This window comes from Microcaecilia unicolor, chromosome 5 (assembly GCF_901765095.1).
Source record: "Microcaecilia unicolor chromosome 5, aMicUni1.1, whole genome shotgun sequence".
NCBI classification, from domain to species: Eukaryota; Metazoa; Chordata; class Amphibia; order Gymnophiona; family Siphonopidae; genus Microcaecilia; species Microcaecilia unicolor.
The window spans coordinates 358,825,526-358,848,975 of NC_044035.1; the positions used below are offsets into that span (position 1 = coordinate 358,825,526).

A 23,450-nucleotide genomic window follows, 5' to 3' on the forward strand; every position below is an offset into this window, starting at 1 on the left:
AGTGGCAGCTTTCAGCTTGGTCCTATGCTTCAGTACCCACCCAAAGGCGTTTTTCTGCTCTACTCTCCTGTAGGGTGCCTGCTGTCCACGGTGGCTGTACAGGGCAATTGCTTCAGTTCACTTCGAGGCACTTCTATCTCAGGTAGCAATACAGGACAATCACTCTGCTCATCTAAGGAGACTGCTGCCTTATCACTTTTTTCTATAACTTTGGGCAAGAGACTTTCCACCTCCCAGATCTCTTTTGGTCCAGTTTGGTGTCAGTGACTTCTTGATTCCTTTCAGCAGTCTCTTGAGAATGGGATTAATTTTGTTTTCTTTGGCTCAAAGTATCTCTGGCACCTTTAAACTATCTTCAAGGAGTTACTCATCTTACTTGTTCTAGTCTACTCCTTCTAGTCCCATCCATCTTGGACACTGCTTTGCTACATCCCAACAGTCTGGACTGGTCTGGTATGGACAACAAGGAAGGAGACATGTCTTACCTGATAATTCCTTCCTTTACTCCTACCAGACTAGTCCAGAAACCCATCCTAGAAAATTTCTTTATCTTTTTCTGGGCAGTTCTTCATTCTATTTTGCAAGTTCTCCCCATTCTACTCCATCTCACATACCTCCTAAGGAGGCATGAGATGGAGAGATGAAGCCTCCACTGGTAGGCAGCCTTGGCACTGACTCAGTGAAAGTGCTGTATTGTCAGCTAAGGTTCAATCTGCCTCATCTCACACACCTCTTGACTCAGTGGAAGAGCTGCATGTCACTTGAGGTTCACTCTGCTCCATCTCACACTCCTTCTGCATGTCGGTTGAGGTTCCAGCTGTTCCATCTCGCACACCTCCTGACTTAGTGACCATGCTGCATGTCAGCTGAAGTTATGCCTGCCATGTTGGTGTGGCTATACATGTACTATGCTACTGCATGTTGAATGTTCTTTTGATTGACACTATAATCATGAACACCTTTGCTTGGCTAGTTGAAATACTGAACATTCCAGAAAACTACTTTTTTTCTCTGTCTCCATCCGCTGATCGATGAACATGACAAATCAAACAGTTTGGACTGCTCTGGTAGGACTAAAGGAAAGAAAATTATCAGGCAAGACATAATTTTCCATCCCATAGCATCACTCTATATCATGGATTGCTCTTTCATTGATAAAAGCAGGGAAGTGAAAACTGCTGTATGCACACATCTTCTAGCATTTTCCAATTCTAACCCTTTCAAAATGACCTCACCTCTGTTGGGTCAAGCTCATTTTCAGTAAGTAGGTGCCATGGCCAAGTTTCACCTTCCCACTTTAAACATGGTCTTGACTGATCCATTTGCATGGACAACACTGGGCCTCTGGATGCTCAAATAGATGGCTTGAACCATCTCTACACACACATCTTTAGCACTTTTTAACTCATGTAAAAAAAAAATGTCTTCTAGTTGAAGCGAAACCAGACACTGCAACTCTCAAATCAGGGTTTTGATTGATTGGGATTTATTAACCACCTTTATGAAGAGATTCACCCAAGGCACTATACAGCTCTATGGCCTGCTACTCCAACCCTGACATCTCTCATTTCACTATCTTGAAGACTTTCCAATACAAAATCTTGTTCAACATACCATATTGTTGCAACATTATAAAAAAAAACAAAAACCTGTAAATTTCACTTAAAGCCAAATTTAGATTCCTCCAATAACAGTCCATCTGCTGAGAATTCCCAGTAAGCAGCATTGCTTTCCTCCACTTCCCCTACAATGACCAGAGCTCTCTTCTCTCTTACCTTTTTTCACAGTTCTGGCGCTGGGCTGGGGAGTATGGAGGGTGAAGGAGATAGCTCACATTAGTCTTCAGAAAACCCATTGTTTTTAATAAATGCTCAGGTGTTTATTAGAAACAATACGGTACATGAAAGTAATTGGCCACATACTGGAACCAAGGCTCTGACTTTAAATAAGATCCCTTTGTGGATAGTTGTTTACTACAAATTTAAATACTCTCTCTTCAATCCATTGGCGTGTCCAAAGCAGAGTGAAGTCTATAACAAGTCTAGATTGCAATCCCAATCTTTTTTTTTTTTTTCATTTAGCTTGTGTAATCACCAAGCCAGGTCATAGCGTTCTCACTGGTCATATACAGCACTTGCAGTGTAGTGCTGAACCTAGGCAGTAGCCACCTGTCAAAAACATACAACAGGATTTCATTTTGCTGTAGCCACCACCCAGGACATCACAAAGACCTGTCCAACAAGGACCACCAATGCCGTGGCAGGCGTCAGCCAGATTTCAGCCTGTAGGAGACTTGCAAAGTGATATCACCCACCTGCTTAAGGCTCTGTCCAACCACTGAAGATTGTTCCCCTTCTAAGAAAAGCTGGAACAGCTTGGCATACATGTGTACAGCTGTAGATACAAAGTCCTGCTTCTGTATCAAGGCATCTTGCTGAAGACATGGGACAAGGCTGCAGGGATAAAGAATCGGCATCACAGAACTTGTGCTCCTTCTGCCATAACTACTACAACTGATTCATAGATGTAATGAACACACAGTTTGTACACGATTAGGCCTGATACTGTGTCTTGGTTTTAGTCAGTACCTGGCTATACATAGTCCTGACATTTTTCCTCCCACCAATAGGGTTTTAACTTTTGCTAAAAGTCTAAAAAGAACCCTGAAACCATCTTAACTGGCCCTCTATACTGAGCATGCTGTGAAGAGATCCATGTGTCCATTCAGAAGCCCACATGCATGTGCTGCAATGCTTGACCCAATGCATTCCTATCAGGCATGTGATGGTCAGTTTTATAAAATGGGCAATTACGTTTATGCATGCATGTACATGTCAATAATTGGCCTAAGCACTATCCTGCAAATATCTGCTTAACTTACACAGTCTGTATTTGCAAGGGGGTGTACACAGGGGAAGAGCATGGGCAGGACATATAGTGTCTCTCCCACTTAACACGGGTAACTTACACAATACCGTAAGTTATATGCATCCTCACCGGGCACCTACATGTTAGGTGTGCCGATACTGGGTTAGGCTTATATTCAGGTGCTCAGGCTCTGTTAGGCTCCTACCCTGTGGCCTCGGGTAGCTAAATGCAGGCACCCAGTTATAGAATTGCCTCCTTGCTGAAAAATTAAACCTGTAATCTGAGCTTTACATAGGAAGACAGCATGAAGGTCTTGATTTACAATAAAGGTCTGTTTTCCACCAGTTAGAATGAACTGCTAAAGTAAGCGATGCACCTAAACTCTTTGCATCCTGTGCAGGAAAGTATACGCTGCTCCCCATGTCCTTTGCAAATTTCTTCAGCAGTTATGTGGCACATTTTCATATATCTTCATGTAGAATTATGGGTGATTTTAACTTTCTTTTCATAAAGTAATCTGTATGGCATGTCTTATGAACCCAGTTAATTAATGTCTTGCCCCATCCTTGGCCACCTTTAAATCTAGACTGAAAGCCCACCTATTTAACATTGCTTTTGACTCGTAACCACTTGTAACCACTCACCTCCACCTACCCTCCTCTCCTCCTTCCTGTACACATTAATTGATTTGATTACTTTATTTTTTGTCTATTAGATTGTAAGCTCTTTGAGCAGGGACTGTCTTTCTTCTATGTTTGTGCAGTGCTGCGTATGCCTTGTAGCGCTATAGAAATGCTAAATAGTAGTAGTAGTATTTGGTCTCTCTCAGGGGCAATGCCTCCATATGGATTTGTGTTGCACACATCAGAATAATAACGAACTCACTTCTAAGCCAGGGTATCTGAAGAATGATATTAGTCTCTCACACGAACCTGGTGCTTTTTGAGGGAAAGGGAATTTTAATGAAAGGAGGAGGGGCAGGGACAATAGGGGAGGATGGGGGATTCTCAGTACAGTATGGATCTCAGAGAAGGGATCTCGGGGAGGGGTAGAGGAAAAGAAAGAGGGGATCCATGAACAGGAGAGGGATGGACAATCTATTTACATCCCTCCTCTTATTCATTCCACACCTTCCTTCTACTCACTCAGGTTCTCTTCACACTCCCCTCCAAACGGCTAAAGTTAGGATGCAAAAAAGCTGAGCTAACCAGGCACCAGTCTGAATATTGGCCAGTGCCTGCTTAACCTCTGATAGCGGCACTGGGCTTTCTGAGTTGTACACCTGGTCCCTATCCCCCTTGATTCCTCTCCCAGTCCCCGCAAGATTTCTGCTAGGTGTTGTGGCTGCCTTTTTGTGGCCAGACTTGCAACTTGGGCATTGGTCCTCCTTATATGGCCCTCAAAGCCACCAAGGAATTAGACCCGGGGCGGAGAGGTTACAGGAGTGGGGGTGGGACCTGCACTTCATGTTCCTTTGGGAGGGGTTGGCCCACACTTAATTTTCCTTTGGTGTGTGGGTGGGGGATTAGAGGGGCAGAGGCACCTGAAACTACTTAAGTGGGTCCCAACCGATATTCAGCCAGGGCCCGCATACGATGAAGAAGAGGTAAAAACACACTGACTTCCACGTGCTAAATACTGACCGGTTGGTTGTTAAGCAAGTGACTGATCGATGAAGAAGAGGTAAAAACATGCCGACTTCCACGTGCTAAATACTGACCGGTTGGTTGTTAAGCAAGTGACTGATCGATGAAGAAGAGGTAAAAACATGCCGACTTCCACGTGCTAAATACTGACCGGTTGGTTGTTAAGCAAGTGATTGATCGATGAAGAAGAGGTAAAAACATGCCGACTTCCACGTGCTAAATACTGACCGGTTGGTTGTTAAGCAAGTGATTGATCGATGAAGAAGAGGTAAAAACATGCCGACTTCCACGTGCTAAATACCGACCGGTTGGTTGTTAAGCAAGTGTTTGATCGATGAAGAAGAGGTAAAAACATGCCGACTTCCACGTGCTAAATACTGACCGGTTGGTTGTTAAGCAAGTGACTGATCGATGAAGAAGAGGTAAAAACATGCCGACTTCCACGTGCTAAATACTGACCGGTTGGTTGTTAAGCAAGTGACTGATCGATGAAGAAGAGGTAAAAACATGCCGACTTCCACGTGCTAAATACTGACCGGTTGGTTGTTAAGCAAGTGACTGATCGATGAAGAAGAGGTAAAAACATGCCGACTTCCACGTGCTAAATACCGACCGGTTGGTTGTTAAGCAAGTGTTTGATCGATGAAGAAGAGGTAAAAACATGCCGACTTCCACGTGCTAAATACTGACCGGTTGGTTGTTAAGCAAGTGTTTGATCGATGAAGAAGAGGTAAAAACATGCCGACTTCCACGTGCTAAATACTGACCGGTTGGTTGTTAAGCAAGTGTTTGATCAATGAAGAAGGGGTATTAGAATAATGTGTGTGGTGTTTTGATGGACCTCTTGTGTGCCAGGGGTGGTCTAGCAAACTGTATTTATTGTACAGTATGTATCATAAGAAGCTACTTCATACCAGGTGAGCAGCAAGAAGACAGATACAGGGTAACTGGTGCCACCATTGTTGACATTTCATTCCTTGGTCTCCCACAGCTACAGAATCACTGGGGCCTTACAGATACTGGTAGAATGAGCCAGGAATGGTAATAGAGAATTATAGCTAGAAGCTCTCCTGCAGCACCTCGTTCTTACATTTTGAATCACCCCACTATCAGAGAACGTAAGTACACGTCTTCTCTCCCCACCACCACCATCAGTAGTTTACCTGTAGAATGCGATAGGCAACAGCCTAATGTGCTGTTCAGAGGCTGCTCTGTGCAGGACTTGGTAAGGCTCCTGTTCTGTAATGACAAGAAGTGCAACATCTCTCTATATATCAAATTTATATATCACCATCCCTAGGGGTGCAAAGTGGATTACAAACATCAAGAATCAAGCATATAACATGACTGTATCCATCGTTATACAAAACTAACTGAAAATGTTCTAAAATATCCATCCAGGCTCTACACAGTTTGTGAACCAGAGGCAGGTTACCAGGTCTAGTGGTACAGCAGTCCACAAAATTGGATCCACATAAGAAAATGTTCTTTTCTGTGGCAACCAACTTAATTCCAGCAAGGATTTGAAGCAAGCCTGCTGAGATGAACACAAGACCTGAGACGGAGCTTAGGGCATAAACAGGCATCTTTTTGTATAAAATCTTGTAAGTCATAAAGATTTTAAAGTCTGTTCTTTGGAATACAGGAAGATAATACAAAAAGGTGAATATTAGGCAAATATGATCCTGCAATTTAAGGTGGGTCTGTTTATCATTCAGACTCTCCATTCTCTCTGCTCACCTTCTCCCACAGAGCAGAAGAGATGAAACCAACAGACTCCTCTCTCTTGTAGGCACTGAAGGAAAGTCAGACACATTCCCAGCAACTTCTGTAAATCTTCTCCCTCCTTTGAGCCCAAAAGACAAAAAGAAAATGAGAAAAGAAGCCTAGTGGTTAGTACAGTGGACTTTGACCCTGGGGAACTGAGTTCAATTCCCACTGCAGCTCCTGGTGACTCTGGGCAAGTCACTTAACCCTCCATTGCCCCTGGTACAAAATAAGTACCTGAATATATGTAAACCGCTTTGAATGTAGTTGCAAAAACCACAGAAAGGCAGTATATCAAGTCCCATTAACAAGATTCCATTCACAATCTCAAAGAGTAGCAACATTCCATGTAGAACCCGAAAGAATAGCAAGATTCCGGAATCCCAAGGAGTGGAAGAGTAGCCTAGTGGTTGCTACTATTTGAGATTCTACATGGAATGTTGCTAGTGGAGGAGTAGCCTAGTGGTTAGTGCAATGGACTTTGATCCTGGGGAACTGGGTTTGATTCTCATTGCAGCTCCTTGTGATTCTGGGCAAGTCACTTAACCCTCCATTGCCCCTGGTACAAAATAAGTACCTGAATATATATGTAAACCGTTTTGAATGTAGTTGCAAAAACCTCAGAAAGGCGGTATATCAAGTCCCTTTTCCCTTTCCCCATCATTAAATACACTCAGCTTAAAGAAACACTTCAACAAATGTACTGAAATCCTCTGTTCTTTCTCACACTAGACCTCTCACAGTGCTCTGAAGAGTTTGACAAGATACAACCACCAATGATGACGTGTTAAAGCAAAGGGAGTGAGAGAGTGGCCTATCTGACTTGCAGGTACACAGCTAAACCATACATGCTTTAGTCAGACGTGTCACAGTGCTCTGTTGCTGTAACCTCCCAGGACTAGTCACTTGGGCAGATATAAATGTGAGCTATAAACAGATAAAGCCAATTGCTCAGAATAACTGGCAGTCAGTAGAGCAAGCAGGTACAATGACCTTTTCCAGAGCTTGCTGCTGGATTAATTCTAAAGATCACCAGAGATGACATATATCACAATAATCCAGCTGTAGGAAGAAAAGGCCATGTAGGCTGCACTACATTGATTTAATCTCACACTCTCTCATGTGTATTTTCAGTGAATACTGGTTACGGTACAGATGTACTGGGTGCAGCCTGTCGCTAAAGTTCTGCTTCACTCCTCAGGGTACTGGGCTTACCTTTGGCACAATCTTTGCAGAAATGAGATCCATAATGCAGAAAAACAGCAGACAAATCAAGATCTACGAAATAAAACAAAAGACCATTAGTAATTTATCACCAAATAAATAAAGGAGGAGAAATGATGGATTTTTTTCACTAATGCTGACATTCAAGGGATGGCATATTATATGACACAGAAGAACTACATCTGAGCATATTATACACATACATAATTCAAGTCAGCTGAGCCTTGGTATTTAAATTAGATTTATTACTCCTTATTAATCAGTTAGCATGGACTGTCCCCAGTATTTTACCAATTTTATTTTGCATCCTACAATGGAACACATAAATTTCCTTTCCTTTAGTCTCACCAGACCAGTGTAGAACCTGTGGGTTGTGTCTGTTGACTAGCAGATGAAGACGGAGAAGGGAAAAAAAAAAGAAGTCCTGTGTTCTTCACCCAATAAGAACCCCGTGCAGCCTAAGATGCTCAGTATTTGTTTATGTTTAAGCTCATCTTATTCAGTAGAAAGTGGTTTACACTATAATAAATCTAAAAATGAAGAAAAAATAAACCATTTTTTTTACAGAAAAGCCTAATCAGAGAATGGCAAAGCCAATGTACCATCTTGTTTTTCATCTGAGTTGTACTAATAATACTTATCAGAACATATTACATTATATTACTTTACTTCTTATATTCTGTATCTACCTATAGAGCTTAGTGTGGATCACAACAAGAAGCAAACAGGCAAACCCTGAAAACTGACATCAATTAATTCATATAAAGAAAGTTAACACACACTAATTATAAAACTTCTTAAAAAGAAAAGTTTTTCGAGCTTTCCTCAAAACTGAAAAGCTCTGAATTTGGATCTTGCATAGAGCCTATTTCACCCAGGCGCATCGTATATGTAGCCAAGTACTAGGAGTATTTAATTGTTGTATGACCTACTTCTCATTTGTTGTCGCATGGAGAATAAATGGGGCAGGCGGGTATTTTAATACAGAACGGTTGTTATTTGTTGGATATTTTGAGGGTTTGCCAAGTCATTTTACATAACAGTACTGTGTCTAAATTGAGAGGGAGGGTTTACCAGCGTAAGTTGGGGAGGGGAGAAAATGTAAAAAAGTTTTGATGATGGAATATCACCTTGTCTTTGTTTGACATGTATTATGTACCAGTTTGCTGTGGAGTTTGTTGGCACGTTAACATGCCGTATCATCAATAAAAATTGTTGAAATTAAAATTTTATTTTGCTTACAAATTACATTTTTCAGATACCACTGATTCTACTTTTAAGTTTTTCCTAACCAACTGTATGTCACACATCTCCTGACTCAGTGAAATATCTGCATGTCTCAACTAGCTGGTAAGTTATGACCTGATTGAGTCACTTGGTCTCAAAGTTTCAATACTGGCCATCAGGCAGATTTTGAGCGCCATTGCTTGTCTATTCAAAATACTGAACATTCTATAAGGGGTGAATCACAAGAACAATTTTCTTCATCTAGCTCTGTCACGAAAACACCTAGCACTCGCCTGGAGGGTCTGCCCTCAGCACTGCTCAGACCCGCCTGCACCTAGGCATGTGCTCTATATTAGCACCATCCACCCCACCGACTGGGTCCCACTTGCCTCTGGGTGAGTCTCCCACTCTCAAGTTATTCCCTGGTGATTTCTAAGTTACTGGGGCCACACTTTCAGAGGTCCTACAGTTCCTGGAAAACACCCACAGACCCAACACACAAACCACCAGGGTTCTTAGTCAGTCCAGGACAAGAGAGCCAATAAACTAACAAGGTTTATTGTCACAGAATTAGAATAGTGAACCATATAAAAACATGGAAAAGTAACAGGCAATAAGGATCAATATTAAAACTATCTAAACACTTTGTCACTACTTGGGTAGCACCTGGGAAGCTTCAGGAAATTAACAGCTCACAATCCTTGAACAGGGTCTCAGGACAGAGATGTTTACCTTTGTGCTCCCATACTGAGACTAAAAATTACATCACAGCTCAGGCAGGAAAAGCAGTCACTTCTGAAACAGCGTTACTAAAAAAAAAAGACAGTCACCATCTACTGGCCAAACAAGCAAAATGCATTGGGGAACAAATATGTCATACATTCAAATAAGAAGTCACAGACATAAGTTCCCTGTTTCATCACAGTCTTCATCTGTTGGTGTAGGGGCACAACCCATTTGTCAGGACTGATCTGACAGGACTAAAGGAAAGAAAGTTATCAGGTAAGACATAACTTTTCCTTACGTTTCTGGTGATGTAGTGGATGGCCATTGGATGATGTGGTTCAGTATTTATATAGGGAGCACCTTGAACATCTATGCATTCTGTCATGGAGGGGGCAGGAACCTGCAGGACTTCAGCATTTACAAATGCTCAAGGCCCCATGCTACTCACCATGCATTTCTACAGCTGCCAACTGCTGCGTCATCACCCTGGACGAAGGGAGGGAAGGGAAAAAAGGAACCCTGGAGACTAAGTGTGAATGTATTGGTGCCCCCTAATTGTGCAGCTGTAGGCAACTGCCTAGTAGATGGGATGATGCTGGTTCTTTTCAATATTTTTTAAGCAATATTGCATCAAGACTGTTGGGAAAAGTTTGGTTTTTTTTTTAAAGATGCCATCAAAAATCTGCATCAGGATAGATGCCATGGAAGACGTGAAAACCTTGATGCAGGATCTGGTGAAGAATGGTCTAGAACAGGGGCTTTCTACCCAGTCCACAAGACACACCCAGCTAGTCAGATTTTTCCAATGAATATGTATGAGATAAATTTACATGTACTGCCTCCATTGTATGCAAATCTATCTCATACATATTCATTGTATAATTGGTACAACTGCAATTGATTTTTCAACTCTTTATTTTATTTTTTCTTAATTACCATATAGTATGTCTTATTTCACAAGTTGAGGTTGTCTAAGGCGCCATTTTCTCCAGGACTCCTGAGGGAGGTCGATCCTGTGCAAGCAGCCGGGAATAATTGTAAAGGTAGGATGAAAAGAAGATTTGGGAGTGAGTGTCAAACAAAAAGGATTAGGTATTCTGAGCAGGTTCTTGTGTTTGTTCTATTATAGTTGAACCCCTGAAGAGGCCTTCGGGCAAAACGCTTTGCATGCGTTGGGTTTGGCGTACTATACGATACTGGTGCTTACTTCTTTAGGACTACAGCGGAAGATTTCCTTGGGTCCTATATGCACGCTGAGAGTCTTAAACAAGAAAAAGATCTAAAGAAGGTCCCAGACATCAGGAATTGAGTATCACAGCGCTCGTGGTGAACTGTTAAATCTACAACCTGTGTTGAAAATCTGTGGAGCAGGATTATTACCACATTCTAATCGGGCGAACACTATAACCATTACTGGGAACTGTATTGAACCTTTTTGAAATGTTGGACATTAGTCATTGAGAATTACAGTGTCCATGATGAATCAGTAAATCTACAACAGTTGTGGAACAGGCTCAATACTGCAGTTAAGTTGAGCGAGACTGTGGACAGAAACCTAGAGATGTATTACATCCTTGTAGAATGTGACCTACTTACGAATTTAGGATAATAGGAATTAGGAATGTATGTGGTATGAGAGTGAATGAATGCAGACATAAGAAACTTGTGAAATAAGACATACTATAAGAGTTGAAAAATCAATTGCAGTTGTACCAATTATAGGATAATTTAAAGTGACTGGATTGAAATCAAGAGTACTCGTATTTATTAGATATACATATTCATGGGGAATATCTTGAAATCTGGCTGGCTTGGTGTGTGCCGAGAACGGCCTAGAGAACGGCAGTTGAGATTTAATGCTAAAAAATGGAGGGTCATGCATTTCGGCTACAAAACCCCACGGAAGCATTACACTGTAAGAGGTGAAGTTTTTTTGTGAAGAAATAGAGTTGGATCTGGAGTTGGTCATATCTGATAATCTAGTCAGGAGGGTGCTTGGGTTATATGCAGAAGAATGGCCAGCAGGCAAAGAAAGGTGATATTGCCTTTGTATAAGTCTCTGGTCCCATGTTTCAAGTACTGTGGCCAATTTCACACCTTCAATATAAACTGAATAGAGTTGGTCCAGCAGGTGGATACTAAAATGGTTAATTGTTTTTTATCACACTACATGAGAATAAAGATATGAACACATATACCCTGAAGGAAAGGTGGGATAGGGAGACACAGTGATGTTTAAAAACCTCCAGCATATAAGCATATAGGAAGCAGGCCTTGTTCAATGAAAAGGAGGCTCTGAAATGGGAATTATATGATGAGAATAAAATGGGAAAGACTCAGGAGTAATTTAAATAAATATTTCTTTATGGAAAGGGAGGTGAGAGGACAGAATCTGAATTCAAGAAAACAAGGATAAGTACAGAGGATCTGCGAGGGACAGGAAGGAATTGTAGATTGAAACAGTAGGTATGGAGGGCACAATGGCTAGACCATATGATCTTTTTCTGCCAATATGTTCTCTCTTTCTGTAAAATGGAGAAATTTAGCACCAGGGAAGCCTAATGTAGTAGCTCTATTCAGCATCACTTCTTTGGCCAATCATAGAGTGAGAACAGGCAAGCAATAGTTTGAGCACTGCCTGAGTAGAGGATAAAGATCAATGCAAAGTGTTTGAAAATTCTCTTGCCTGTTCAGTGTTATTCCCCAGACTCTTCACCATCTCTGAAATTCTTCCATGAGCTGAATGACTCTGTATATTGAAATACAGAAAAGCAGCCGAGACCCACAAGGTGTCAGAGGCAATGAAACTTCTGCTTGACGTTAGGAAGCTGGAAAAGAGCAATACAGGGAGAAAAGAAAAACGATGAGATGTAAAGAAGAAAAAGAGAAAAAAAACAGCAAGAAGAGACAATGTCAAGGAAACACAAGGAGTCAGGAGACAGACATTACGTCGTAACTGCTTACCTGCAATGAATGGAGGTTCTTTCTGAACAGCAAAGTAATTCAGCCACACAAGTGGGTAATGTCATCCCTGATCGTTAATGCATTGGACCATAGCTCTTGCAAGGCTCAAGACAACCCATGTGGAACTTCCTGAGAATGAGCGGGAGTTACATAAGTATTGCCATACTGGGACAGACCAAAGGTCCATAAAGCCCAGCATCCTGTTTCCAACAGTGGACAATCCAGGTCACAAATACCTGGTGTTAGCAGCGAAAAGCAGTGGTCTCAAGTGGGGGTTGGATGGAGTGGAGGCTGCCTTTGGGTGCCTTTTTGGGGAGGGTAAGGGGATGGGATTTGATATATCGCCTTTCTGTGGTTACAATCAAAGCGGTTTACGTTTATTTATTTATTTACTAGGATTTATTCATCTCCTTTATGAAGAGATTATGCACAGGGTTAGCGACTTGCCAAGAGTCACAAGGAGCTACAGTGGGAATTGAACCCAGTTCCCCTTGTTCTCAGGCCACTGCACTAACCATTACGCTAATCCTCCACTCCAAGGGGAGGTGTTGCTATTGCTTCCCTATGAGTTACGAGAGCTCTTAATGTCCTGAGCATTTTCACTGGAGGCTCCCCTGCTCTTAGTTTTAATCCCACTGCCCTTGATTCAGCGCTTACGTAGAGAACTGTTACCAGGCCCTACAAGTACCTACTCACTGTTGAATTTGTATTTTCTTTTTATTTCCTTGCTCTGTTCTATTTTTATTTGGAGACAAGGTGCACGTTTAATGTGGCCAAGCAGACAAGAAGAACCAAGGGGACTAACTACTGAGTTCCAAAGTGGGAAACTAGACACATGTCTAGTACAATATTTCAAAAGGTTTTGGGCTTTGAGAGAGCAATTCTGGTCTAAGAGCCATTGAAGGGCATCACCAGATGTGTGGCTGCATTATCCAGCATGTCACTAAAGAAAGTAAGTTCCCAACTTCTAGTCATATGGAAGAATAATCCTCCCTGTCCTTCCATAGCAACTGACTTACGAAAAAGAGAGATCCAATGTTTTAGAATATTACAATGTACCTTTCTTCTGCCTGTATTGCTCCATGCTGGGCAAACACTCACCTGACAGCAGAATGATGGCACATTCTCAACTCTTCCAGCTCCTTTGTCAGAGAAGACCTACCATATCTCTTCCATTGACTACATAGCACTGGTTCCAGTAAGGGCCACCAGAGCTGTAAAGTAAAAATGCATAACATTAGACAGGACTTGAGAAGCACCGCCAGCAAGAGGACAGGTAACTCCACAGGATAAAGAGGCCATTTACAAGACTACCAGTTTACAGAATCACAGACAAAACTGAATAAAGACATGCAATTAGGCAGGCTTGTGAAACAGCTATAAGAAAATATGTGACAGAAACGTCAACTCCCCTACCGCTGTGGAAGAGAGGATTATAGGACACTTGGTACGACAAGCCGTCAGTACAGAATCGACTTCTCTTGCTGGCTGTTCACAACGGAGACTGCTGCTGAGCAAACCCTGTATGAGAATGAGCAGTAAGTGACTGTAAAACATGCCCTTGCACAGCACTTGACTTTACTTGCACACTCAGGATGATGAACCTTCTTCCCCTTTTACTTGCTCACTTACTCCCATGTTCACTACGCCCTGCGGCAATGCTGACACAGCTCATTTAAAGTGAATGGGCTGTGTCGGCATTAGTGCGCGGCTTCGTAAACAGGGGGATTAGTCAGGATAGCAAACCCATCTTCTTGATTTTGATTTTACATTTATGTAGGGCATGATGCAAGCAGCACGCATACCTATGGGGTGGGGCGGTGGGTGTGGTCTACCCCCAGGTGCAGGCAGTAAGGGGGTGCAGTGTGTGGCTGTTGGCTGTGCCAGTCCCCTGCCTCCCCTCCCGGCATCAACTTCCTGTTCCGGGGCAGGGGACCGGCAGAGCCGACAGCTGCACACCTCCCCCTTACTCCTGGGAGGGGAGGGAGAGGAGTGACGCACCTGTAAGAGAGGGGTGCTTTACCCTGGGTGGCAACCAAGCTAGGTACACCACTGAGATACTTTACTTCATAAATAACTTTTTAAATATTGAAGTTTAAATTTGAGATATGGATTAATAAAATACCTGCACATTGTAAATTGGACTGATGTGTGATGATACACACTTTTGGTGTGAAGGTATATACCGTTGAAGTTGCAAATAACCACCTGATGGTCCATTACTCTGTTCATCTAAGTTGAATTAGAAAGTTTTATACTATACTGGGGCATTTTTGTGTTTAAAACATTGACAGAAAAGTTTTTACTGTTAAGCTTCGTCTTAATTACCTTTAGCATGAATCACAAAATTGTAAAAGGTTTTATATTACAAAAATGTTTTAAAAATCATAAAGAGGTTATCTTAAGAAGCATTCAGAGACCAACTACCAACATGATCTCATGTTCTGATAGCTCTGCTTTAAGGAAGATGGTCATCCTATATAATAATTCTCACCTCCAACGTTCTAATGTGCCTGGGACCGTGGCTCCCTCGGAGGTGGTCTGCTAGGCAGTTTAGAATGCACTGATGTCAGTGATGTCACTGACAGCTGATTCCAAGGCAAGGGAAGGAGTAGGGAAACACGCGGAGCGTGTTTCCTACTCCTCCACCTGCCTGGGAAACAGCTGTCAGTGTTCCCCCCCCTCGGCGCAACACCCAAGCCCCTCTGCCCCGGTGCAGCACCCAAGCCCCTACCCCCCTCGACGCATCACCCAAGACCCTTCCCCCGGTGCATCACCAAAGCCCCCCCCCCCCCCCCCCCCCCCCCCGGGCACATCAACTCCCTCGCCACCCGCAGCAGCCAATACTAACGCTGTCCGGCCGCTGCTGCTTCTCCTGTGGAGCAGCAGTGGCCGGTACAAAAAGAAAAAAGCCAAAAAAAGATTTTTAACCTGAAACGCGGCTCCGTAGACAGCCATCTGGCATTGGCTGTCGTCACTGCAGCCGCTCCTCCTCTCCCCTCCACGTCACTGCCCCTGCAGGAAGACCCCGGAGGAGCGCAGCGATGTCAGAGGGGAGAGGAGGAGCGGCTGCAGAGATGACAGCCAATGCCAGATGGCTGTCTACGGAGCCGTGTTTCAGGTTTAAAATCTTTTTTTGGCTTTTTTCTTTTTGTACCAGCCGCTGCTGCTCAACAGGAGACGCAGCAGCTGCCGGACAGCGTTAGTATTGGCGGCTGCGGGTGGTGAGGGGGTTGATGTGCCTGGGGGGGGGGGGAGGGTCGCTGGACATGGGTGGCTGCAGGGGGAGAGGAGGGTCACTGGACATGGATGGCTGCGGGGGGGGGGGGGGGCAGGGAAGAGGGAGGTGGGGAGGGGGTGCTGAGACCAGATGGGTGGCTACAGGGGAGGGCAGGGGAGACAGAAGGGACGCTGCAGGGGGGGCAGGGGGAGAGGAGGGTTGCTGGACATGGGTGGCTACAGGGGGGGCAAGGGGAAAGGAGGGTCGTTGGACATGGGTAGCTGCAGGGGGAGAGGAGGGTTGGTGGGGAGGGGGTCCTGAGACCAGATGGGTGGCTGCAGGGGGGGCAGGGGAGACAGGAAGGACGTTGCAGGGGGGGATTACCTTGATAGCGCCCGTTTCATTACCTACCGAAACGGGCCTTTTATACTAGTCTTTCAAATAATTCTCACACATTCCATATTAACAGCATCTTATAGTGCAAGACTGCTGTACTGAAGCAACCACTTCATGTTGCTGCTTGGTTGCAATGTTCAAGATAGGGGATATTCATAACTCTGGAAGCAAGAGAGATGACTGTAACAGTCTCATATGGGCCCGAACTCATGATATTAAGTCTATGGTCACTGCTACTGAAGTCTAGTACCTGCATATAACCTACACCAAAGGCACTTTGAGACATAGAAGCATCAGTTTGAAAAATACCTTTCCTGCCTTGGTATCAAATCTTGCTCCCAGTTCCTCCAAGGTTTGGGAGGGAACCAATTTGTTCTTTATAACATTGACTAAACAGTTGAGTGACTGCAGAAGAAAGTGCATGGGATGTGACTGGCTCACTCTCTTGGTGAGAGCTTGCTTGAATCAACCATTCATTGAGATAGGAATAAATTTGGATTCCTTCCTGGTGAAGAAAACCTGCCACTACCATTACTTTTGAAAATGTTCTGAGCACGATTGTGATAACAGGAGAAGGGCATGGCTCAAAACGTTGACCTAGAATCTCAAATCTCAAGACTCTTTGATGCGGCAGCCAGACTGGAATATGCAGATATGCTTCTTTGAGGTATCACACCGTAAAATTCTCCTGGCCACACAGCCACAATCACCAGTCTCAGAGTTTCCATTCTAAAATGAGGAATGCAGAGTGCCCCGTTTATGTTTTTGAGTTCAAGGGCTACATTTATTTGATTCGCCGCTTAGGGTCAGGCCATCAAAGCAGTTTGCATATGACAATAGTGATAAAAACAGAAATTACAATCTATAGAAAAGAGCAAATGACATACAACAACATAAAACAACAGTTGCATTACATTGAATGCTCATAACATGAAATATGCTAGATAAAAAAAGGAGCTAAAAGCCCTTCACTTAATTTGCAATTGCTATAGAAAAGGAACCGAGATCTCACCAACAAGCTCTTACCCGGAAGAAGTGTGCAGTGATATTGTAAGGAAGGGCAAAGGCTCTGGGGCAGTAGTTTCTCTGAAAAGGAAGAAACCATAGACAGAAGTTAAACAACTGTACACCAACCTACTACTACTACTATTATTAAACATTTCTATAGCGCTACTAGACTTACGCAGCGCTGTACAAATGAACATGAAAAGACAGTCCCTGCTCAACAGAGCTTACAATCTAAATTGGACAGACGAACAGACAGCTAGGGGTGGGGAAATTGCAGTGGTAGGGGTGATAAGTGAGGGTGTTGAGTAAGAGAGTCATGGTTAGGAGTCGAAAGCAGTAGCAAAGAGGTGGGCTTTAAGCCTAGACTTGAAGACAGCCAGAGACTGAGCCTGACGTACTGGCTCAGGGAGTCTATTCCAGGCATAGGGAGCAGCGAGATAGAAGGAATCTAGCACCAAATATGTCAATACTGGGTCAGTGTTCAGGAAAATAGCTGGGGAAAGCCAATGCTTATCCCTGGGGTTAGTAGCATGGCATTTTGGTACTTTTTGGGTCTCAGCAAGGAATCTTGCTACTCTTTGGGATTCTGTCAGGTACTTGTGACCTGGACCGACCAATGTTGGAAACAGGGAACTGAGCTTGATGGACCTTTGCTCTGACCCAATACAGCAGCTCTTACGTTCATGTTTACTCCAGAGTCCTGTGACACATGTTCCTAACCATCCCATTAGAAGTGGTCTGAAACTGTGCAAGAGTGCTGGAACAATCACAGGCTTCGCTCCCTTTTCACAAAATCTTGCTACCATATGGGATTCTGTTGTACTTGTGACCTGGACAGGCCACTATTGGAAACAGGATACTGGGCTAGATGGACCACTGGCCTGACCCAGTATAGCTATTCTTATTTTCAAACTGCTTTCACGCATTTTCTTCAGAAGAAATTTAGAATTGTCCTATATGAGGGGACAGGTCTGAATATCTCACCAGCTCTGTGTTAATGAAGTGAAAGAAATCAGCAGAGCTCAATGTGGTGCACTTTCTCTCGCCACACACCGCAATTAGAATTGAGGGAGGGAGGCTCAGCAGAATCCTGCACAAAAGCACAGAAAAGAATGGCATTAAGAGCTGCAAAGTACTCATCATTTGTTTAAAAAAATTCAGACAATAATAGAAAATAATCAAAATAGCAAATCTGTCCTCCGATAATCAGGGATCACAGAGTGTGGCATTACACTGTGTGGTAAGTATGAGGCTGTCCTATCCGGGGTAGGCCACTAGAGGGCGCTAGGAGACTAGATGGAGGTCGCTAGGACTACTACTACTACTACTTAACATTTGGGGAGAGCCCTGGGAGGTCCACAGGTGTAGGAGGTTATGGGCTGGGTCCTGTGTAGCTAATTAACCACTTTATACCCCACCTGAGAGGTGAAAGGAAGAGAAGTGAGCTGGCAGCAGAAGAGAGATTCCCCTGGAAGATACTGGCTAACCCTATGGACTTGTGGTGGACTGTATGTCCAAAGGAGAGAAGCAGGCTGAAAATCCTGGGGTAAGAAGTCCCTAAAGCATTAGTGTTGGACTGTGTGTTCAAAGAAGGAAGGACTGTGTGTCCCAGTACTGAGAGACGCAGGCTGCAAAGCCTGGGGTTAAAAGTCCCCAATGTATTGAAGTTAGTACTGAGCCCATGTATCTGTGTGGGGAGGCTCAGTGTGAAGACCTATGAAAGTATAAAGAATTAAGCTAGAAGAAGTGTGCCCAGGTGCTGGAATAAAGAGTTGCCTGAGAAATATGCAGTTGGTGAGACCTGTTTAATTTGCTTAGTGGGAACAAGGTCACCCTGACCGAGAAGGGGTAGCACACTAATTTGCATATGATCTGCATATTGAGAACCAGGTCACCCTGAGTGTTAAGGGGGATATCACAACTGACAAAATATCTATACTGGATAAATGAACATATCTGGTGCAAATAGGATTATCATAATGATTTTACATTATGATAAAAGAACAAAACAAGATGAAAAGAAATGAATATAACTATGGCAACCCTCATCCCTCCATAGAATACAAATTCCAGTGTTTGCTCTTTACTAATCATTATTTTCCTAGGTCTCAGTTCAAAGAGTAAGTTGATTTCTTAAAACTTGTCTTTATCATTGTGCACAGGCGGGTGGGGGTGGGGGTGGGGGTGGGGGTGGGGGTGGGGGAGGGGGAGCTTTCTAAAACTGAGCAATAGTGAACCCAGTTGTTAGTATCACCTGTACTCTACTGGCAGCAAAGTATATGGAAAGAGTCAGTCAAACTAGAGATGGGCCCCATATAGTTTATTAAGATTTGCTATACCAGCAAGACTGACCAGCAGTATTTGGTGGTTTACAAAATATGACAGGAAAGCAAACGACTCACTCACACTGGAATAGAGAGAAGGACAATAAGGGGAAGGAGCACAATCAAAAGGGAAGGGGGACCGATTGAGGGGAAAAGACTGCAAAGCTCCATTGTAACTGGGTTACTTCCCTGCAGCAGGATTTAGGTGTGACAATTTATCACGTAATCTACACACTGGTGTCAAGTTATCAGTTCAACAATCACCAAGATCATTTATTTAGCTTACAAGTCATGAAAACAAAGTTAGCTGAAAATACTTGCTGCACACTGAGCCCTCTCTGTACATGAGGGAATGAATACCTTGTTTTGGGGCTCTCTTACCTGTTACAAGTTAGTAATTCTTGCTTTCTGAGGAGCTGATCCCCCAGTTCTGAACCAGTTCCAATGACCTGTAACCGCTCTTTAAATACCTGCAGCAGGAAGTGACTGGTAGAATAGGCAGAAGCCAGTTCCAGATCAAGCGTCATTTCCTGGAGAAGAAAAAGTGGCCAAGAGACATATGCTCCCATTAAGATCATCTACAGATTTCATGGATTCGCATATTTACTGAGCAGAGTGGTGCTAGAAAACATGGTAGACAGAAGGTAGCAGACAGGGATATCCAGTGGCGTACCAAGGGGGTGGGGGCGGTCCGCCCCGAGTGCACGCCGCTGGGGGGTGCCACGGCGCGCGCCTGTCGGCTCCGAGTTCGCTAACTTCGCTCGTTCGCTGCAGCTCCCTCTGCCCCGGAAGAGGTTACTTCCTGTTCCGGGGCAGAGGGAGCTGCAGCGAACGAGCGAAGTTAGCGAACTCGGAGCCGACAGGCATGTGCTGCGGGCCCTCCCCCCCCAGCGGCGTGCACCCGGGGGGGGGGGGGGTCATTTCGCCGGGGGGGGGGGAGGTGTCATTTCGCAGGGGGGGCTTGCTGCACCTGGGGAGGGGGGGGGGGCGCATCGGCGATCCACCCCGGGTGCCATCCAGGCTAGGAACGCCACTGGGGATATCTCTCATCAGTAGCAGCTGAGAGGGGAATTAGAGAACAGTTCAGAGTGTGCAAGAGAAAATCGGCATTAGGAGAGTGTTGAGAAAGGAAACGGTGCCAGGGTTGAGTGTTTTTCAGAGGACACTAGGGATGGAGGTTTGAAAAGCAAGAAGCAGTGGCGTACCGAAGGTGGGGCGGTTTGCCTCGCGTGCATGCTGCTGGAGGGGTGCAGAAAGCAGCCGCGCGGCTGTCGGCTCCGCTGGTTCCCTGCTCCCTCTGCCCCAAACAGTTTACTTCCTGTTCCGGGGCAGAAGGATCAGGGAACCAGCAGAACTGATAGTCACGCGGCTGCTCCCAACAGGTAAGAATGCACCCGGGGGTGGGGGGGGTGGGGGGGGTGTCGATGCGCCAGGGGGGTGTGTGTCGTGCTGCACCCGGGGGGGGCGGGGGACCGCTGCTGCACCCGGTGGGGGGGGGGGGGGGGGGTGCGCAGTGGCGATCCGCCCCGCGTGGCAGCCGACCAAGGATCGTCACTGGCAAGAAGGATGACCAGCATAGGAGAAGGCGGGAATGCAAGAGGGAACAGGACAGAAGCATAAGGAAGGACACTTCCCTCCCTATCTGGATGCTCTCCAGAAGTTTTGATTCTGTAAAGATCAGTAAAATAACTAGAAGTTATATAGTTACAGAACTACAGGCATATTGCTGCAATAAAGATATTTTGACCACAAATATTTTGGAAGTTTTGTCTAGTCTTTACGAATTTACTATCTTTGCACATGCCCACAGCTTTTCGCAGAACCAACCAGCCAGAACCATGCACATACACTCATGCTGAGTAATTAGCAGTGATAAGTAGATATATTAACGAGCTGTTACAAACCCACCTTACCTGTAACATGTACAAGATATCTGCGCTGCCTGCCCTGCGCTGATCCCAAGATTCTGGTTCTTTCAGCAAGCTCAAAGGTCTCCTTCCAGATCTGAAAGGAGAACACATCAGTACTTACATAAAATCAAAATTCCACAACCTCAGCATCCTGTCTGATAGTGGCTAGGTCCAAGAAAATAAAGTTACTTACCTGTAGCAGGTGTTCTCTGTGGACCACAGGATAAAAGCTATAAGTGCATAAGTACATATATAAGTACATAAGTGTTGCCATACTAGGACAGACCGAAGGTCCATCAAGCCCAGAATCCTGTTTACAAAAGTGGCCAATTCAGGTGACAAGTACCTGGCACGATCCCAAAACAGTGCAATACATTTTATGCCGCTTATCCCAGAAATAAGCAGTGGATTTTCCCCAAGTCCATCTTAATAATGGCTTATGGAGTTTTCTTTTAGGAAGATATCTAAACCTTTTTTAAACCCTGCTAAGCTAATTGTTTTTACCCAGTGCATTTTTTCTACCAAAAATGGTGCCGGTACTCAAATGCTAGGCCATCCCTCAGGGGTGGGATGGCCACTGAGGGACCCACCCCACAATATTCAGGCCCCCTGCAACTAGTCACAGGATCTCTCACAAGGCAGAATTGGTGTGTAGAGCCTGAGCTCTTTCACTGAAACTTGGGGTCCACAGGTCAATTTTAGCAGACAATGGAAAAGGTGCCTGTGCTCAGTACCCCCAAGTATTCCTCAAAAAAGCCCTGCTTTTACCACATTCTCTGGCAACGAATTCCAGAGTATAATTACATATTGAGTGAAGAAATATTTTCTGTGATTTGTTTTAAATTTACTACTTTGTAGCTTCATTGCATGCCCCCTAGTCCTAGTATTTTTGGAAAGAGTAAACAAGCGATTCACATCTACCCATTCCACTCCACTCATTTTATAGACCTCTATCATATCTCCCCCTCAGCTGTCTTTTCTCCAAGCTGAAGAGCACTAGCCGCTTCAGCTGTTCCTCATAGGGAAGTCGTCCCATTCCCTTTATCATTTTCGTCACCCTTCTCTGTACCACATGTTTGTTCACCCCTTCAAAGAAATGTAGTAGATTGATGAGGCAAGATTTCCCTTATCTTCCTCCTTGACCAATATGCTCATATCACCCCTCTCCTCAAGTCACTTCACTGGCTTCTGATCAGGCACCGCATACAGTTCAAGCTTCTCCTACTAACCTACAAATGCACTCAATCTGCAGCCCCTCATTACCTCTCTACCCTCATCTCCCCTTACGCTCCTACCCGTAACCTCCGCTCACAGGACAAATCCCTCCTCTCCAGTACCCTTCTCCACCACCGCCAACTCCAGGCTCCACCCTTTCTGCCTCGCCTCACCCTATGCTTGGAATAAACTCCCTGAGCCCATACGCCAAGCCCCCTCCCTGCCCATCTTCAAATCCTTGCTCAAAGCCCACCTCTTCAATGTCGCTTTCGGCACCTAACCATTGTACCTCTATCCAGGAAATCTAGCCTGCCCCAATTTGACTGACTGCACTTTTTGTCCTTTAGATTGTAAGCTCCTTTGAGAAGGGACTGTCCTTCTTTGTTAAATTGTACAGCGCTGCGTAACCCTGGTAGCGCTTTAGAAATGTTAAATAGTAATAGTAGTTCACTAAATCTATGTTGACTTTGTCTCATTAATCCATGCTTTTGCATATGCTCTGTAGGTTTGTTCTTAATAATAGTCTCTACCATTTTGCCCGGCACCGACGTCAGACTCACCGGTCTATAATTTCCTGGATCTCCTCTGGAACCTTTTTTGAAAATCGGCGTTACATTGGCCACCCTCCAATTTTCCGGTACCACGCTCGATTTTAAGGGTAAATTACATATTTCTAACAGTAGGTCCGCAAGCTCAATTTTCAGTTCTATCAGTACTCGGGGATGAATACCATCTGGTCCAGGAGATTTGCTACTCTTCAGTTTGTAGAACTGCCCCATTACATCCTCCAGGTTTACAGAGAATTCATTAAGTTTCTACGACTCGTCAGCTTCGAATCACAAGTCAGGAACCTTGGAATACAGTTAGATTCAACACTTACGCTGATTCCCCAAATCCAAGCAACCTTCAAGAGCTGCTTCTACTATCTGCGACAGCTACACTGTGTCTCTCCTTA

The 23,450-nt window shown here is 44.4% G+C and overlaps 1 protein-coding gene across 1 annotated transcript in view; it reads right to left on the bottom strand.

The window, feature by feature from the left end:
* The window catches only part of LOC115471374 (Fanconi anemia group A protein-like), a 152,551-nt gene that overhangs the window by 12,665 nt on the left and 116,436 nt on the right, over positions 1-23,450 (bottom strand). Inside the window, exons 32-42 of the mRNA XM_030205072.1 lie at positions 21,284-21,374; positions 19,752-19,900; positions 18,031-18,136; positions 17,065-17,124; positions 13,839-13,943; positions 13,524-13,636; positions 12,145-12,286; positions 7,497-7,559; positions 6,255-6,360; positions 5,678-5,753; positions 2,315-2,453 (exon numbers count right to left, since the gene is read on the bottom strand). Of these exons, the coding sequence (XP_030060932.1) occupies positions 2,315-2,453; positions 5,678-5,753; positions 6,255-6,360; positions 7,497-7,559; positions 12,145-12,286; positions 13,524-13,636; positions 13,839-13,943; positions 17,065-17,124; positions 18,031-18,136; positions 19,752-19,900; positions 21,284-21,374 (1,150 nt within the window). The remainder of the gene's footprint in view (positions 1-2,314; positions 2,454-5,677; positions 5,754-6,254; positions 6,361-7,496; positions 7,560-12,144; positions 12,287-13,523; positions 13,637-13,838; positions 13,944-17,064; positions 17,125-18,030; positions 18,137-19,751; positions 19,901-21,283; positions 21,375-23,450) is intronic.